The 20583-nt window shown below is 41.5% G+C and overlaps 1 protein-coding gene across 1 annotated transcript in view; it reads right to left on the reverse strand.

The window, feature by feature from the left end:
- The window catches only part of SLC26A9 (solute carrier family 26 member 9), a 216762-nt gene that overhangs the window by 86580 nt on the left and 109599 nt on the right, over nt 1-20583 (reverse strand). Inside the window, exons 13-15 of the mRNA XM_089677378.1 lie at nt 10629-10698; nt 5453-5545; nt 1080-1187 (exon numbers count right to left, since the gene is read on the reverse strand). Coding sequence (XP_089533504.1) covers nt 1080-1187; nt 5453-5545; nt 10629-10698 — 271 coding nt within the window. The remainder of the gene's footprint in view (nt 1-1079; nt 1188-5452; nt 5546-10628; nt 10699-20583) is intronic.

Genomic DNA, 20583 nt, shown 5'->3' on the forward strand with positions numbered 1-20583 from the left:
AAACAAGTGAATGAGCCTATGTGACTGGCTGCGGGGCAAAATATTTGGGGAGGACCTGGGCAGTATTCCTGTGGCTCCTACGGGAGTAGTGCTACATATATATTGTGACAGGAAGCCAGGAGAAACTATTGGTTGTGTTCAGGATGGGAGATATATTTGTCCCAGGATCATGCATTATACAAATTGTTTTCCTTTTTGTGCTGGGTAGTGAGCTTGCTTGGCTTACTAAGGGGGTAATGAGCTCAGCTGAAGCAGGTGGAGTACTCTGGGCTCTACAAAACTCCCAGGCTGCTTAGGTAGGATGCTCTACCCTGGAAGCAGATTTCTGTGCAGGACAAACTGGGGAGCAGCCATTTGCTTGTATGGTGAGATTAGGTCTGTATGACTCTGGATTTATCCTGTGTGAAAGGCAAGTGTCTGAGCAGCAGAAGGCTGTTCAAGGACAGATAGATTCCTGAGTTTGTAGTTAGATGCCCAACGTGGAGGTTTTTATGGGTTTGGGTTTTTTTTTTTGCCATTTTGATATCTGCACCTTGTAAACACAGACGTTATAAATAAAACACAATTGTATTTCACTAAGATACTGCTGTCTCTGAGCAAATTCCTCTCTCTATCTATCTATCTATCTATCTATCTATCCAGAGAATATCCAATTGCCTCTTGGGGGATCAGGAAGTATTTTTTTTTTTGCCCTGCTGGAACAAATTGGATCATGCTTTGCTGGAATTTTTTTGCCTTCCTCTGGATCAACTGTGGATATAGGATTGTAGACATCTTTTGTAAATATTTTTTATTGCTTGAACTAGTTGGGTTTGTGTCTTTTTTTTCAACCAGACTAACTATGTAGCTATGAAAGCTAACTTCTGCTTTGGTAGAGCTGTGGGTTGGTGCATTTAGACATCACCATTGTGATTTTTATTTAATTTTTTATAGTTTTTAAAATCAGTTCAATAAGCACAAAAAGATATTTCATGAATATATTTCCACCTGAATTCATCACCTCAGAAACATTTTTTGAATGAATGCATATCCTGGAGATTGGCGTCAGCAGTACACCACTGCTAAAGTTAAAGACTCACCTTGCTCTTCATAAACACAGAACCCCTCTGTCTTCTCTGTTCTTCCTTCTCATGCTTCTTCAAGTACTTTTTTTTGGCCAGATAGGCCTTGTTAGGGTCCAGCCCAGTCTAGAATTTGAAAAAAACAGGATATTTGACCTACCTGTTAAATCTTTTTCTTGGAAATATAGTACAGAACACAAGCATAGCCATCATAGATGACAGGGTTATATGCAGCTACCTTCAGGTGACTGGATACTGGCCAATCCCATACCCCATATAACTCCTCACACTGTCAGCAATTCTCAGGAAGAAGTAAGAGGCCAGTGGTCACTGGAAAGGATAGCAAAGGATGAGATATACCCCTTGATGGTGTTCAAGGCCAAATACAGATCAAGACCTGACTAGAGGAAGGCCAGGGTTCTTCTCACAGAGTACCATCTATCATGCAAGTTCCTCTGTTTGCTCCAAGCAAAAAAAGCTGACCAGATGCCATGGTAAACTTTGCAAGAAGTTGACTACCTAGCATGCAAGAACATAGGAATGACCAAATCCAACGTCTGCTCCTGAGGACTTGAATTTCAACAGCCAAGTCATCAATGTTAGTAAGTGATAAGCAGGATGAAGGGCCAGTCCTTGAGAAAGAAGAAATGGGCAGTCCAGAAGCATTCCTGGAGTCTCTGCCAGGAGTTTGAGCAAATTTGGGGATCGTCGAAATGCCCTCTCCCTTAATCCTGTAATGCGGCCAAGGGAGTTCCTATACTGAAGAAAAAGCCTTAAATTAGGGTGTCACAATTTAGCATGCAGTTTCTTTGCCTATGTAATTCTTACCTCCTTGCTGCAGTGCTTCTCCTAGATCTGTATCCCTGTATCCCTTTCACATGTATTGTGCTCACCTTCTGTGCTCACCTATAGGTGTCACTTGCTATTCTGTGGGGTTATCTTTCCTTTCCCTTCCATCACTTCCTCGCCCACCTCCCAGTTTGCTTTCCTATATAAGACATGCTCAGTGTAGCTCGCATTGCCTGAGCAACTTCCCAGTTCTCTGAACACCCATTTTCCTACTATTCTTGTATTCAATGTCTGATTTACCATGTACCATCCCTTGTATGTGCTTCCAAAGTAATTGACACAAATACTCCTGCACTTGGGGGTGAACTCGATACAGTTATGGATCCATTGTGGAGATCCTGGATGGTGCATGCCTTGCTGCCCTCAAAGGACTGGGGAGTCCAAACACTCTTTGTTTTCTTTGGTATTTGCTTGCCTGCTGCCTGCCCTGACCTCAGCTTATTTCCTTCTGTCTCCTGTCATCGTACTGTCACGTACCTGAATGGAAACTAAAATGACGAGGTCGGCCTCACTTGTGTCACTAGCCCTGACCCCACTGGAAGTGGAACAGAGGGTGTCTAGGGACCAGGGGGACAAGAGCGCCGGAAGATGTTGTTTGCAGCCCTTGTAGTTGGAGACTTTGGAAGCCTGATGAACCTCCGATTCAGGCACAGTAGTAGTATGCAGAGCTGGTATGGTAGATCGCCAAGTGTGCACCAGAGCAAGGCAGGAAGCAGGGATAGAAGACAGGAGCAGTGTCAAAGGAATAGCCAGGGTCATCAACGGGCGGACAGCGAGGTACCAAATCATAAGCAAGCCAAAGTCAGGAACCAGTATCAAGCAGGAGAGGAATCCGAGTCAGGTCAGGAACAAGCCCGGTCAGTAACAAGGAAATCACACACAGGAACGAGCAGGAAACAGGGAACAGCTGAAGACCAGTCAGCACTCAGCACAGGCAGAGGCAACTCTTAAATACTCCGTCTGGCGCCAATCTTCACCGTGCGTGTGCGTGAGCGCACATTTCTGTGCACATGTGCACGTCTATTCACCAGCCGTCTCACAGGAATTCCCTTACACGTACTCTGCACATGCAAATGGTCTCTGCATCCTAGTTACATCTTGCTGCAAGCCCATCCCCACCATCAAGGGCCCTGGTGAAGAAGCAGGTTGGAGCTTAGACTCGACACCCTGGGGAATCCCAAGTTTGTGATCTACAAGGGCTCACTATCACAGACAGTTGACATAGGGGGAGGTGATTCCACGGGGTCACCACAGCATCCACAGAGACACCAGGGAGTCACCACAGCATTCCATAATGATTGAGGTCCAAAAATACCTAGGGTAAAGGGGCCACTTCCCTGGGTTCAGCCATTGTCAGCTGAGGAATTCCATCTGCCAACATTCCAATGCAGACATTTGTCTGGCAGTCAGGGCTAGAACATGCTATTCTGTCCAGTACAGAATAATGAATCATCTCTTGAACAGTGTATTGTCTGGTGCTCCCTTGATAGTTGAAGTTGGAAAAAAGAATGCTAAGGGGGCAAGTGAATGGCTCCAAGTTCCAGAATGTTGACCAGGTTCCCTGGACTGCTGACATCTTGTGGAACATCCCCTCTCCCCAGCTCAACAGGCTGGCATCCATCAAGAGCACCTTACAAGTCATCGGAAAAAATGACTGTCCAGACTTTCAACATTGGGTTTGAAATCCACCACATCAGGTATAGTCTGGCTCTGGTCTTCCAATCCAATCTAATCCTGACAGAGCATGAAAATAAGTTAATAAAACCCTCTTACCACATACCCTTAAATCTGGGATATGCCATAAGCAGTGCAAAACAACTCCACAGAGGTACTCATCTTAGGCAACGTTGGTTGGTAGAGAAAAAAATGTCAGCCAAGCCATGCATTTGCTGCCGCTAGTCTCCTGCAGCATCCTGAGCTCACCATGGTACAGTAGAGCTCCTGCTTTACTCGTAAAGCAGTCCATTTCACACTACAGAGGTGAAAATAAAAGTGTGTACACATTGTTTGGGAGACTAACATTGTGCCACAGTGGTTCTAGTGGTGTGCTGAGAGAGCTGCAGGGAGAGGTTAGTTTAGAAATCAAAAGGCACCAAGTTCAAGCCTAAAATGTGCCCAAGTTAGCACTGCTGCCAATAGCTATGTCATTTGTTTAAAGTATCGAGGCCCATGCTGTGGTATAGTCCACACAAGATTAAAGCACAGCACACTGGGCCCAGGGAGAACTAAAAGCCCCAGGTTCATCCACAGCAGAATAGACTTTGTCTAATAGCAGAATGTTAAGGACAAACACCATCCTGGTTTCCTCCTTAGATGGGAATGTTTCTGAGGTAGTTTTCAGGGACTGGATCACATCTGTATCGAGGGCCCCTACTCTGGACTTAAAAAGCACCCTGCAGCAAATGTTATGCATTGCACTATTCGCCAAGGAGGAGAACCAAATGCAAGGTCCGGTGTCCGAAGTGGCATTATAGGCTGGCCCCCAAATCTTCCATCTGGCAGATTCCAGGTAAGGTCTCAGTGGTGTGCCTAGGGTACCGATCCAGAAACTGTGCCATTAGCCAAAGATGCTGGTGCATAGCTGCATACAGTAGCACTGAAATTAGGAAAACACTCAGAAAACGTCTAGAAAAAAACACTAATCTCCCTTAGGAGAGAGGAACATCCATCATCTAAGTATACTAGCAAAAACTGAATTGTTGGGAGTGGGATGGGTTATATGGGGTTTCTTAAAGCTCTGATTTGCAAGTGTCCAATCACCACATATAACCCAGTCTATGAATTAGTCTGTGTCCTGCACTGTGCATAACTATAACTATGTAGCAGTGGCTTAAATGGTCCAGTAGAAGAGGCACTCACAGGTGTTGCATTGAAGCAACATAAACAGATTAATTAGTAGAGACTCAATATATCAGCAACATGCAACAATATTCATAAAGTAATATAATTGTAAGGCTTAGACAGGAAATATGACAATATAAATAAGTGACATTGCTCCTTCCAGGGAAACATGATGCCATACACATGCAACAGCTCTTTGGTAAACACGTCTTGCACGGGCTAACAGCACAGTCCCATACAAAAAAAGAGACTGTTAGTACAGTGGTGCAATAATCAGGAGTTTATTGGAGATCAAAGCACAAATAAATTAGTTATACAGTTAATCTATTGATGCATTTGGCAGGATCAGGCGCCTAAATAGGTCTTGTGATGCCTTATGTGTTAGAGCTGGTCCGTGCAAAATGCATCAGCGCATTAGCTATGTAAACAGTATATTTGTGCATTGTTCTCCAATAAACCTCTGAATATTGCATCACTGAAATAATTACCTCTTTTTTTTTGTATGAAAAACTGACAATTCAAAAAGGCTAGATTATTTTGCTGCCAAAAGCGAGATTAGATGGAATTTATAAATCTTGTGCTTGACTCCCAGTGAGGTTGTATGTCTTCATTAATACAGTACCAATACAAAAAATTTGATGTAGCAAAGTTTGGTAGATACAAGCAATAGAAAATGATGTCAAGCAGTTAAAATAGTTTACCTTCTTGATGACTTTCTGTCGAAATATTTCTGAATTTGCAAAATATAACGGAGAGCAGTAATTGACAATTTTAATACCATCAATAGACTGAACCTAAAAAAGGCAAGTCAGACAGAGGGTGTAAAGACATGCGTTGTCTAAAAAATATTTTCAAATAGCTGCAGCTTTGCTAAATACCACAATTCTGAACATGAGCATCATCTGGGCCCAAAACCTGTGCCCCCACATCTCTTGCAAGGTGTCCCAGGTCCTGAAACTGCAAACGCCCATTAAACTTTTCCTCCACTGATGGCAATCCTTGGAGGGCTTCTCCTCACTTTACTGGGCACCACTGCATCTGAAACCTAGTGAATCAAGGAGGGAGGCAGGAAATTGTGCCAGGGGCTAGTCTGGTATGAGATTTGTACCGGGGAGGGGGGGGGGGGGTTATTTTGGGGAAGTAGTTTTGAGGGAATTTGTCTTTTTTTGGTTCTGGTGGTGAGATTTTTGCTTGTGCTCCATGTGTTACACACAATCCTGACCCTTGCTCTGTGTGTTACATTCTCCTGACCCCTTCACTCTGTGCATTACACATACCTCTGCACTCTATACATTACATACTATATATTGACACTAACATCCTGTACCTACACACAAACTTCTGACCTCTGGACCTCAGGAGTCAGGAGTTGTAATGCACTCTGTGCATTACAACTCCTGACTCCTGTACTCTGTGCCTTACACACTCCTGAACCCTTCACTCTGTGTCTTAAACCATGCTAGCCTCTATACTCCCTGCATTACACGCTGCTAACCCAGGCATGGCACACACCCCTAACCCTTGCAGTCTGTGTCTTATATATTCCTGACCTCCGTACATTACACATCCATGACCCCTACTTCTGTAGGTTATACACCCCTGAGCCCTGTACTCTGTGTGTTTACACACATCTGAGCCCTGCATGCTCCTATGTATGTACTCCTGACCCCTGCAAGCAAAGGTATGGGAACAGTTGTAATTTAAAAAATTATTGTGTGGAGGTTTTTAGTCTGTGCTCATAAGCCTCTTGTTTGTGACATTAAAGCAAATTTTTGTAGATACAAGTACTATGACATATATATACTGAATATACAGTGAGAAAAATAAAGTGTTACTAAACCTAGGATCCTGCATTCACTATATCTGGTCTCACACAGAACACGCAACATGGAAATGCAATTATTTTAGTAAATATAAACTGTTAAATACCTTTTCTCATCAGCAGTTAGAGCAGTCTTGTGACTTCAGCAGAGCACTGGTTAAAGCTTGTAGGATGAGTTTTCTTTCTGTTCTCGGAGGATGCAAAATCCCCAACCCTATGTCTGGACAGTGCTGATTGGCCCTGTGCTAATCACATGCACTCTCCCAGGAAACAAAAACCTCTCTAGCAATACAAACTAAACTGAGCATGTGCATGTGACTACAGGTTCAGTCTGTCTAATCAGGTGGACATTTGAACAAGAGGAGGGGCAGAGAAAACCGGACCAAACAGCCTTTTTACACAATGCAGAGGATTAACCCCTTAGGTTCCACAGTGAGTATAACAAGCATGCTTTACTGCATATACAGACTGATTTTACTGTTGTGGGTATAGTAATACTTTATGGTTTATTTAACCATAACACTTTATTCTTCTTTTTTATTATTGTTATACAGGATACGTATAGTGCAAAATGTTTGTGAAGCACTTTACAAAGGGAAACCGTACAGTTACAATAAGCTGCCCCTCACTGTTAGCCTATGGAGTTGGTTTACTAAACCTGGAGAGTGCTAAATCTGGTGAAGCTCTGCAGAGAAACCAATCAACTTCCAGGTTTTTGTCAAAGCTTAATTGAAAAAAAGCTTAGGAGAAAGTTGTGAGCGCTATGAATGAAATAAAGCAGCCAAGCATCAAAAAAGTATACCAAAAACCTTGCAAACACATAAAATATAAAAGATGCGGCGCTATATCACAACTATGATTATGCAGAAATATTCAAGGTATATGTGGTGATTAGGTGACTAATGAGAAACCACAAATATTCTGTCACAAGCAGAGTGACATGCAGTGCAAAATAGTCTTAGTGACAATCCCTCTCCTTCAAAAGGTGCTTCTTCCACGTGGTGATAGTGAAAAGGTAAAGCTGTGCACTCACCAGATGCACAGTTTAACTGCGCATTTAAAGATGAACTCTTTTCCAGATCCGCTGGTTATTTCTTAAAGGTCAGGTCAGGCCAGATATTCCTCCCCCTGCTGTGTTGCTGACAATCCACGGTCTCTCCTTTAGGTGGCTCTATAGGTGATAAGTGACTCACCAAGGGCCACAAAAAAAGGAGACCAATAGCGTGATACCGTTTCAAAAAGGTTTGGATTTTTATTTCCATACAGTATACAGGTAAAGGGATAAAAACACACTGACCATGAGGTGAATTTAAAAGATGGCCGCTGGGACCTCCATGGTGCCGGCGGCAGAGAGATAATGACGCTGTAGCTCCTTCTCTGACGCGTTTCGTGCTAATCGCACATCATCAAAGGGGAAAGCTTCAGCGTCTGCTTCTGACAGCGTCCATTAAGTATCGTAAATGGCGCATGCGCATTACGAATGCGCCATTTTTCGTTAGAGATATGTCCCCATATCAGGCGTCATTTTGTCAAAGACCAATCGCATCTCACATGCGCGGGCGCCATTTTTAAGTTATAAGTGAGTGTCACTGAATCACCAGGGAAACTAAATATAAATGTACAGAAAACGCATCAACAAATGCAAAAAATTATTTGATAAGGAGCACCCAGGACCAAATAAGTAATAAACCCACTAGTTTAAATTGGGTTTTATAAATCCCGCCGCAGACCAACCACTGCGCATGTGCGGGATCCCATTATGAGAATGTGAAGATTTATGCAAGTAACTCCACATAAACGCATAAAAAACTCATTAATGGTGAATTTGATGATAATAGTGGCACCCACATTATTACAAAATAAAATTAATTATAAATTGATAAATAAATTCAATACTATCCATAAAAACGCATGTCAGAATAAATATCCATTCATAAAACATGTCATATTATACATAATAGAATATACAAATCTTTAATATGAAATATACTAAATTATTTTTTAATATTGTTTGGATGCGTTTTGGTCATTGCGATTTTTATGAATATATATTTTTTTTAAAAAAAACAACAATTTGAGAATATGGTTTTAAAAATATGTTTTATGGCATTTAGTATATTTCATATTAAAGATTTGTATATTCTATTATGTATAATATGACATGTTTTATGAAACATGATTATCATCAAATTCACCATTAATGAGTTTTTTTATGCGTTTATGTGGAGTTATTACTTACATAAATCTTCACATTCTCATAATGGGATCCCGCACATGCGCAGTGGTTGGTCTGCGGCGGGATTTATAAAACCCAATTTAAACTAGTGGGTTTATTACTTATTTGGTCCTGGGTGCTCCTTATCAAATAATTTTTTGCATTTGTTGATGCGTTTTCTGTACATTTATATTTAGTTTCCCTGGTGATTCAGTGACACTCACTTATAACTTAAAAATGGCGCCCGCGCATGTGAGATGCGATTGGTCTTTGACAAAATGGCGCCTGATATGGGGACATATCTCTAACGAAAAATGGCGCATTCGTAATGTGCATGCGCCATTTACGATACTTAATGGACGCTGTCAAAAGCAGACGCTGAAGCTTTCCCCTTTGATGATGTGCGATTAGCACGAAACGCGTCAGAGAAGGAGCTACAGCGTCATTATCTCTCTGCCGTCGGCACCATGGAGGTCCCGGTGGCCATCTTTTAAATTCACCTCATGGTCAGTGTGTTTTTATCTCTTTACCTGTATACTGTATGGAAACCTTTTTGAAACGGTATCACGCTATTGGTCTCCTTTTTTGTGGCCCTTGGTGAGTCACTTATCACCTATAGAGCCACCTAAAGGAGAGACCGTGGATTGTCAGCAACACAGCAGGGGGAGGAATATCTGGCCTGACCTGACCTTTAAGAAATAACCAGCGGATCTGGAAAAGAGTTCATCTTTAAATGCGCAGTTAAACTGTGCATCTGGTGAGTGCACAGCTTTACCTTTTCACTATCACCACGTGGAAGAAGCACCTTTTGAAGGAGAGGGATTGTCACTAAGACTATTTTGCACTGCATGTCACTCTGCTTGTGACAGAATATTTGTGGTTTCTCATTAGTCACCTAATCACCACATATACCTTGAATATTTCTGCATAATCATAGTTGTGATATAGCGCCGCATCTTTTATATTTTAATTGAAAAAAAGCTAAAGTTAGAAGCTAATTGGCTACTACGAACAGCTGCACCATGATTTTGCACTCTCCAGTTGATTTACTAAAGGCAAATAGTTTGTGCACTTCAAGTATAGTTGCTCTAGATCTAAGGGGAAGCTCTAAAATGAAGGGAAAGTGAATCTTTATCTCATGTACTAAACTCTGGAGCAAGTGCATTTGCAGTGCCCAGTATATTTGCCTTTAGTAAATCAACCCCCCTGTGTCCATACACTCTATAGGTGGGTGCAGGAGGTTTTTAGAGGCATGGGCATTTAGAGGCAGAACCCCCCCCCCCCACACACACACACACCAAAGTTGTATTCAGCAGGGAAGCTTTTTAAATGTCTTGATTTTGAAAAATGTCTGATGCGCTTAAACGCAGGTAAAACATCTAAATGTGGCCTAACTGTTTTTTCATTTCAGTGACCAGAATAAATTAATGTTCTGGCCAATTAAATAAATAATCGTCCAAGCCCCTGACACTGCTAAACACGCCTATGAGCGTTTGCAAAAAATGCAGCCCAAGCACAATTTTGAAGATGATTTTCTTCTGCCTGGAGAAAAGCAATTATGAAAACCCCAGTGTGTATGAAGCCTAATCTCAATTTGACCACTCTCACCATGGCACAATATGCATGCCACAACATTCCTATCTTTGAAGGGTTCCCCAGGTTTTTCACACTTCTAGCTATGCCCCTGATTCTGAATATACATTTAATAAATACATTTGTTGCTAAAATGATAAAGGGAAATGTAAGAGTGGCTACGCTAGATTTGATAAATCCACAGAGTTTCAGAAAAACCTACTCTCACTATTTAATTTTTTTTTATACAAATAGTGTTTTACTGTACCTTGCTGTAAACTTTGGGGTTCTTGTATATATCAGTGGAAGAAATCTGACCCAATGCTGAACCATTTCGACTGTCATGGGAGAGAAAATGCACATAACATTTTATTAGTATATATTTTGTGCTTAATTCACAGTTAACAGTTACACTAATCCTTAATTAATCCTTAATAAAGTTCATTACATTTCAGAAAAAAACATATTACAGCATATTGCAGAATCAATTTCAGCTTTAAAACAAGTAGGACAGGTGCAGGTGCCTCAGTGAATTTTGGTCTACATACTGTTTCTATAAGGCCATATGCAACACAGTTTGGGTTGAGTATGTACTTTGTGCCTGTATCATGTTAGAACATAATCTTTTTGATGGTAGGTTGGGGTAACAAATCCACTCTATCATATTGGGGAGTATCAATGGCCATGTTCCTCAGTTGGGGGTTGCTCTGTACTGTGAGAATAAAATCCTGCTGGCATCTGTTAATATAATATAGGAAAAGAGTGTAGTCAATTTTAGAAAATGAATGGACAGGAGTTAAGTGAGTTTTATATATGAGAAGGGAGAAGAAAGGAAAAAAAGGTGGAGGAGACAACCAGAATTTTTGGTATCCAGCATTTATGTTCAAAATAAAGCTAGACCTGTCATGTTTCACATGACTGTCATATTGACTGTCATATGCCTTTTAAATGGTTCAGCATTTTGTCTCTGCTCCTCCCTTTCCTTTAGTTTAGCTAATGTTGCATAGATAGCCCTCCCCTTTTTCCCAGAAATGCATTGCAACAGCCTCATGGCATGAAGCAAGACACAGTATGTTCTTTTGACCTATCAAATGTTTATTGTTGTAAGATTCTCTCAGTTTATGGAATAAACTTCACAAGATCTGCAAGATATCATTCTGATTGAGTCACTGACTGTGGACCCCAACTGAGGTTGAAGTTATTGTTATCTCATCACAACTGTAAGTTACAGAGATCACATTATCAATGCTTAGATTGGACACACAGAACAGTGAAAAGAACGGTGGCATGCTTCATATGAACCTGGCTAGTCAAAAGAACTGTGGAATGCTTCATAAGAATCCTTGCTAACTAGTATACACAGTGAGATGTTACATGGATACTGGATTTAACAGCTATAGAGAGTGTAGCCACCTCTACACAAGTCTGTACATGCTTCCAAGTATATCCCAGCATAACACTCATCAGTGTTAGGACAAATTATTGATGTGAATGTTTTACGACTACAAGTTTATACACTGCATGTGTACACATTAGTCATTACAACACAACTCTTGTCTGTTAACTTAGAAGAAAGAAAAAGAAAATATCCCTTCAATTATTGCATTAAAACCTGAACTCAGCCACAGAAGACGTTATACATTTCTCTGTAAGCTTTCTATCAACCCTCTCCTTGCTAACATGATGTTTCAGGAAAGTGATATACAGTCTGGGGAAACTAATACACAACCACAACCAGAGCTTTATCCAGAGCAGGACTTAGATAAAAGAGAAAAACGCTTAAGAAATCCATCTTGGAAAGTGCAAGAAAATCTTAATGCTGACAAGTCAGAATTGCTGTCTAATATTAATGACTTATGGTCTAATACTGTTAAATGCATGTCTGCTCTCTCCCAACAATCTCATGAGCCATTACAACTAGAGGGCGCTATTCAGCAATTGAATGTTGCTTATGAGAATTATAAAAGACTGCGTGTTAAATTTATTGCTTTGTTAAAGCGGTACAACTCTCAAGGGTCATTGGAAGAATTAAGGAGTTTTGAGGAGCTCAATCTTGAACGAGACAATTTAGTGGTGCGAACAAAGACAAAGGCAGAGGTGAGAATAGCACAGCTTCATGAATCCAGATCTTATCGCTCTGCATCTACTAGATGCTCCTCAAGATCTTCCAAATCCATACAATCAAGATCTTCTACACTCAGTCAACAACTAATAAAAGCCTGTGCTGATGCTGAAGCTTCTAAAATTCAGGCAGCTTTCACCCAAAGGAAAGCAGAAATGGAGGCTCAGGCCGCACATAAGAAAGCAGAAATGGAGGCTCAGGCCGCACATCAGAAATGAAGGCTCAGGCCACAGAAATGGAGCCTCAGGCCGCACAAATGAAAGCACAAAAGGAGGCTCAGGCCGCAGAAATGGAGGCTCAGGCCGCACATAAGAAAGCAAAAATGGAAGCTCAGGCCGCAGAAATAGAGGCTCAGGCCACAGAAATGGAGGCTCAGGCCGCACATCAGAAAGCAAAGAAGCTGAAGCCACACGCCAAAAGGCAGAAACTGACGTTTTGGGAAAACAATGTGAGCATGCCACAGCCATGTCTAGGTTAAAGGTCTTAGAACAAGTTGCTAGTGAAAATGAAAGAGACAACAGTTCCAGACACTCAGTTGTATCTTATGTCTCAGATTCTTCACACACCTCTCCAGAACGTCAACTCCCTGTCACAGCAGCAAAAGTATTCAATCAAGGTCTCTTCTCTGCACCTACTGTACCTCAAGACAATTTGCTCTGATATCCTCCAATACATCAGACTGCAACATCTCAGCTAGCCGCAGACACTGGTGTGTATTTAATAGACCGTCCATCATACTTTGACACCAACAGAGTACCTCCTAGCAAACGCACTACTCTACAAACCAACATGCCATTGGACCAGGGGCGGACTGACCATTTGGAAACTTGGGCACTGCCCGAGGGCCCGGGTTCAGTAGGGGGCCCCATGAGATGCCCCTGGTACCTTTTTCATAGGCTTTTTTGAGTTTGGGCAAGGACACAGGGGCCCCATGATCCCCTATTGCTCGGGGCCCCATGAGTTGTCAGTCCGCCCCTGCATTGGACTTTAAGCCAGCTCCAGCATTGAATGCCTTAGCAGCAACATATGTTCCCAAGTCACTCCACGCAAGTCCACCAACCGTCACAACCAACTCTGTTGCACCTGCACTCATGCACCCAAAATATGAAAACACGGACATGTCACAGTTTGCTAAATACATGCTCCACAGAGAGCTTGTTAAGACAGGCCTCACCAAGTTTGATGACAAGCCTGAAAATTACAGAGGCTGGAAATCCACTTTTAACGCCACAATGAGTGACCTAGATATCAATGCCACAGAGGAATTAGATCTACTCATCAGATGGCTAGGTCCCCAGTCTACTGAACGCATCAAGAGGCTCAAGCATTTCATATTGACAACCCTGCTGCAGGCCTTAATGCTGCTTGGGGCAGACTTGAACATACCTTTGGCAGCCCGGAGGCCATTGAAGATGCTTTATTCAAAAGGTTGCAAAGCTTCCCAAGGATTTCTGCTAATGACAATCTAAAGTTTCAAGAACTCAGCGAACTCAAATTTGTTGTTCTCAAGTTACCATATGGAATTCAAGAAAGATGGGCAGTGCTTGGATCAAAGTACAAGGAAGAACATAAAGTTGCCTTTCCTCCTCTTTCCTACTTCTGCAAGTTCATCAGAAGAATTACAGACACTAAGAATGACCCAAGTTTGTCATATAGGGACTGTAACCCTCTCAATACACTCTCTCCAAGACCACATGTACAGTTGTGTTCAAAATAATAGCAGTCAGACATCACTAACCTGATCAATCACTGTTTTTGGTAGAAATGATATTTCTACATGGCAAATAATTTACTAGCAGGTGTAGTAGAGTTATAGAAATCCAACAGTCATGACACATGCATGCTGCTGATTCTGTGTAATTGAATCACTAATTGAAAGGGGCATGTTCAAAATATTAGCATTGTGGAGTTCTATTAGTGAGGTCATTCATTCTTTAAAAAACAGGTGGCAATTATTGCCCTTATTTAAGGAAGGAAGGCAGCAAATGTTGTACAAGCTGGTTACAGTGCATTTCTCTCTGAAAATCCTGAGGAAAATGGTTCGTTCCAGACATTGTTCAGAAGAACAGCGTAGCTTGATTAAAAGGTTGATTGGAGAGGGGAAAACATATAAAGAAGTGCAGAAAATGATAGGCTGCTCAGCTAAAATGATTGCAAATGCTTTAAAATGGCCACCAAAACCAGAAAGACGTGGAAGAAATCGAAAAACTACCATTCGAATGGATAGAAGAATAGCCAAAATGGCAAGGACTCAGCCAACAATCAGCTCCAGGAAGATCAAAGAAGGTCTAAAGTTACCTGTGAGTACTGTTACTATTAGAAGACGCCTATGTGAAGCCAAGCTATCTGCAAGAAGCCCCCACAAAGTCCCACTGTTGAAAAAAAGACGTGCTGAAGAGGTTACAACTTGCCAAAGAGCACATTGACTGGCCTAAAGAGAAATGGGGCAACATTTTGTGGACTGATGAAAGTAAGATTGTTCTTTTTGGGTCTAGTGGCCGGAGAAAGTTTGTCAGACGACCCCCAAACACTGAATTCAAGCCACAGTACTCTATGAAGACAGTGAAGCATGGTTGCGCAAGCATCATGATATGGGGATGTTTCTCATACTACGGTGTTGGGCCTATTTATCGCATACCAGGGATCATGGATCAGTTTGAATACATCAGAATACTTGAAGAGGTCATGCTGCCTTATACTGAAGAGGAAATGCCCTTGAAATGGGTGTTCCAACCAGACAACGACCCCAAACACCCCAGGAAACGTGCAACATCTTTGGTTTCAGACCAACAAGATTGATGTTATGGAGTGGCCAGCCCAATCCCCGGATCTTAAGTCCAATAGAAAACTTGTGGGGTAACATCAAAAATGCAGTTTCTGAGGCAAAACCAAGAAATGAAGAACTGTGGAATGTAGTCCAATCATCCTGGGCTGGAATTCCTGTTCACAGGTGCCAGATGTTGGTTGACTCCATACAACACAGATGTACAGCAGTTCTCAGAAACAGTGGTTATACAACTAAATATTAATTAAGTGATTCAAAGGAAAGCAAAATCTTCAAACATTTTTCAGTTTATATAGTGAATGTTTGAGTTTGTAAAGAAGAATACAAACACTGCTATTTTTTTGAACAGTCTAATATTCACTTTTCTTCAATTTTTTTTAGAGGAACAACACATTTGATATATTTTTCTTCATGTTTTGATTTGGAATAGAATGTGTAGTGTTCCCAATGCATTTGTGTGTATGGAAAAAAAAGCTATTAGAAGGATTTTGAGCTTTATTCACTTTTTTCAACACACTGCTATTATTTTGAACACAACTGTATGTCGCACAGAGACCGTAGAGATCCAGCGTTAGTGAAAAGGACTAATCTTCTACCTGCAGCTGCTACAGTTCTTGAAAAGACTGATCAAAACAAGAAAATTGAGGACCCAAAATGCCAATGTCCAATACAGAACAAACCACATCCACTTAAGAAATGTATCTGCTTCAGAAAGAAAACCCTCCAAGAACGTAAGGAACTTTTGAAGAAATCTGGGGTTTGCTACAAATGCTGTGCCTCCACAGAACACTTTGCAAAGGACTGTAAAGCAATCATCAAAATGTATAGAGTGTGACAGTGATGACCATGTGCAAGCTCTTCATCAATCAATATTCACACAACTCTACTACACTTACAAACAATCTTCCCGAGGCGAAGTAAGGCGGAGAGCACCCAGATCAAGCAGCACCTACCACCCCAGTGTTCTCTACATTTACAGAGGTCTGTGGAGAGGGATTTTGTGACAAATCTTGTGCAAAGATATGCTTGGTCCGTGTATACCCCAAAGGTCAACCTGAAAAGGCTACAAGACTGTATACTATTCTGGATGATCAGAGTAACAGATCTCTTGCAAGAACACAGTTTTTTTGAACTGTTGAACATAACTGGAGATGCTCTGCCTTATACTCTAAGCACTTGTTCCGGCACTACAGAAGTCTTAGGCAGGAGAGCCAGTGGTCTTGTAGTTGCTCCTCTGAATGACAATGTGGAAATATCTTTGCCCACTATCACTGAGTGCAACCAGAATCCAAGCATCAAAGAGGAAATCCCTACTCCTGAAGCTGCTTTTCACCATTCTCACTTAAAGCACGTAACCAACCAAATACCAGCCCTCGATAAAAATGCCGATATCCTGTTACTTGGTCGAGACATCCTTAAGGTGCACAAAGTTTGTCATCAAATCAGCGGTCCACTCAATGCACCATATTCTCAGCGTCTGGATCTAGGATGGGTCATCATAGGCAATGTCTGCCTAGACAAGGACAGGAGGTCCTACTCAGTCGCTTTCTTTAAAACACGTGTCCTGTCAAATGGACAAACAACTTGTTCCGCACAACGACCACATAAATATATTATGAAAGAAAGACTGTTTAAAAAAGGTGCACAACAGCACATCATACAAGGCAATAAGAAAGCTCTTAATCTCTGAGATGACAACATCGGCAACACAGTGTTTGAGGTAACCACTAAAGACAATGAGTTAGCAGCTACCATAGAAGACAAAGAATTTTTGAAAACCCAAGAGTAAAGAGTGCTACCAAGATGATTCCAACAGTTGGGTAGTATCTCTACCATTTCGTACCCCAAGAAAGAGACTACCAAACAGGGTACATGCAGAATCACGGTTTGTTTCTTTAAATTGCAGTTTGAACCAGAAGCCTGAGATGAAAAGGCACTTTGTGGACTTTATGCAGAAGGTGTTTGAGAAAGATCATGCTGAGCCTGCACCTCCTGTTATGGAAGGAGAAGAATGTTGGTATTTACCATGCATTGGTGTCTACCATCCTCACAAGCCTGATCAAATTAGGGTGGTCTTTGACTCAAGTGCTCGTCATGAAGGCGTCTCCCTCAATGAAAATCTTCTCACTGTGCCTAATCTGAACAACAATCTCATAGGAGTTTTACTGCGCTTCAGACAAGAGCCAATTGCTGTTATGGCTGATGTTCAGCAGATGTTCCACTGTTTCATCATCTGTGAAGACTACAGAAACTTCCTCAGGTTCTGATGGTACCGCAATAATGATGTCAACGATGAAGTCCATAGACTATCGAATGAAGGTACATGTTTTCTGTAACAGTCCTTCTCCTGCAGTAGCAATTTATGGACTGAGGAAAACCACTTAAGAGGATGAAAGAGAATTTGGATCTGATGCAAGACAGTTCGTCGAAAGGAATTTCTATGTAGATGACGGACTCAAATCTCTGCCCAATGAAGAAGAAGCTATTGACCTTCTTACTAGAACCCAGAACATGCTTGCCACTTCAAACCTCAGACTTCACAAAATCATCTCTAACAGCGACAAGGTCATGATAGCCTTTCCTTCTGATGACCATGCTGTCAGTGTGAAGAAATTCCAACTAGGATCTGACCTTTCTGTTACAGAACGCAGTCTTGGATTGCTTTGGAATGTTAAACAAGACACATTCACATTTTGAAGCATCAACCTGTGACAAGCCCTTCACAAAGCGTGGAGTATTGTCTACAGTGAACCGCATTTATGATCCATTAGGTTTCATTACACCTCTCACCATTCAGGGTAAGATACTGCTGAGACAACTTACTTCTGAAAGCTCAGACTGGGATACCCCCTTACCCAAGGAGAAACAACAAAGGTGGGAATCCTAGAAACAGTCTCTAAAAGCATTAGAACAACTCCAGATACCATGCTCTTACACCCAAGCATCCTTAAAGAATGCCACCAGAAGAGAAATTCATGTCTTCTCTACGATTGAACAATGGCACTATGTTCCCACAAGCCTCAACCCTGCTGACCGTGGCAGTCATGCAGTACCTACTACTGCATTTTGGGACACATCTTGGCTATATCCACCATGAAAGAAGGTTCTGCACACCTTTACTCCAGGCCTATAAAGGAACTAGTACTTCTTTTGCCAACCTGATTTAAAGGGAGGTAAGAAGGAATCATGCATGTTGCTGCCTTCTCCTCTGAATATGGATTTCCATGTCTCAGCCTGGACTTTTGAGACAAACATCTGCAAGTATTATCCTAAATGTTTTGAATGGTTTTCCCTTGTTCTTCCCTTCCCTCTTTTTTGCAGATGTTCCTGGAAAGAATCTTTATTTATGTATTGGACTTGAACTAAAGTTATTATAATAGAAATCATAGATTTCAACTGGGAGTTTCATGTTTCACATGACTGTCATATTGACTGTCATATGCCTTTTAAATGTTTCAGTGTTTTGTCTCTGCTCCTCCCTTTCCTTTTAGTTTAGCTAATGTTGCATAGATAGCCCTCCCCTTTTTCCCAGAAATGCATTGCAACAGCCCCATGGCATGAAGCAAGGCACAGTATGTTCTTTTGACCTATCGAATGTTTATTGTAAGATTCTCTCAGTTTATGGAATAAACTTCACAAGATCTGCAAGATATCATTCTGATTGAGTCACTGACTGTGGACCCCAACTGAGGTTGAAGTTATCGCTATCTCATCACAACTGTAAGTTACAGAGATCACACTATCAATGCTTAGATTGGACACACAGAACAAGACCTGTTGGCTGTACATTTTCAGAGGAACCATTCTTTGAGAAATTTAGAGTGGCAATCAACTTTTCAAGCTGCATATTGAAATTTTTTACCTCAATGCCACGAACACAGTTCTGGGGTTGCTTGCTATAGGAAAATAGGCTGTTTACTTTGCAAAGGATTTTTCCTTTAACTCAGTGAATGAGATTAAGTTCTTCTGACTTCCGTCTTCTAATCATGTGCAAGCAACACACTTTTTTTTACTTTTATTTGCATGAGATTAAGTATTTGTTGTAAAGTGAATTTTCCACTGCATTCACTAAGCTAAGAAAAAATTCCCTTGCAAAGTGAGAATTTCTTTGCAAAGTGAACAGCAATAGCCTTTACTAAATGAATCCCTGTGGCCACATGAACTCAATGGGGTGAATGAACTATGCTTTAGGAGTGACGCAAGTAGATTGCACCACATTAGGAAAGCAGATACACCTATTTCAGGTCTATCTGCATCACCTGTGCCAGTTTCTATTTCAGAGTGAAATAGAAACTAATGCAGGGTCTGTACCTAATTAACAAAATTATTATGACAGTTTTCAATATAGCTGATGCAGATTCTTACCAGTTAGGGCCTGGAGAAAAGCATTTGAACTATCTGCAGACAGCTCACATTCCTCTCTGCACATGCACTGATTACACTGCACAAGCGGAGTCTGCAGGGTTAATAGCTTTCTGCCTTCCTTTTGGTCTAACCCAGTGTTTCTCAATTCCAGTCCTCATGGACCCCCAACAGGTCATGTTTTCAGGATTTCCATTATTTTGCACAGGTGATTTGATCAGTTTCACTGCCTTAGTAATTACCACAGCTGTTTCATCTGAGGGAAATCCTGAAAACATGACCTGTTGGGGGTCCATGAGGACTGGAGTTGAGAAACACTGGTCTAACCCAAGGGAGGGGGCAGGAGTCAGAAAGATCCAGTAAGTAGATCCAACTGAACTGGTCCTTGTGTTGTGTCTGTCAAGGCATAGTACACAGAGCCCTTTTTTGTTAATTATCAGCAAGATCTGCTCCGTTTTTTAAAGTGGTAATAAACCCTTACATATACCCAATGAAGTGACTGGCCTCAGGTGATACACACAGATAAAACAATTCCTCCTACGCAAGTTGTACCTGTCTATCTGCAGTCTTCTCTTCTCTACATTCATTCAAATTCCAGAATGTGTACAGCTTTCTGAGAGTTCAGAAAAAAGGGGGTGGAGAGCTGAAGTTTCACTCTGCAGAGCTCATTAAGAGCTCAATAAGTAGAGCTATGAGAGCTAATTGGAGGGAAGAGACACATCCCCATGCACACAGCACAAAAACTTGTCAGAAGTGATTCATTCTGATAGCACAGGAAGAAAGTGCTCTTAACTGGGGCAAGTTCGCACTATAGAGGGATACGCTTTGTTCATTTTTCATGTATGTATGAGGTATTCAACCACTTTAATCTTAGATGAGTGGTGCATGCATGAAGCTGTATTACACCCAAAAACCACATTGTATTACATTGCAGCTCACCAAGTCTTATATGCG

This window comes from Staurois parvus, unplaced genomic scaffold (genome assembly GCF_062004578.1).
Source record: "Staurois parvus isolate SC_StPar_1 unplaced genomic scaffold, SC_StPar_1.0 ptg000185l, whole genome shotgun sequence".
Lineage (NCBI taxonomy): Eukaryota > Metazoa > Chordata > Amphibia > Anura > Ranidae > Staurois > Staurois parvus.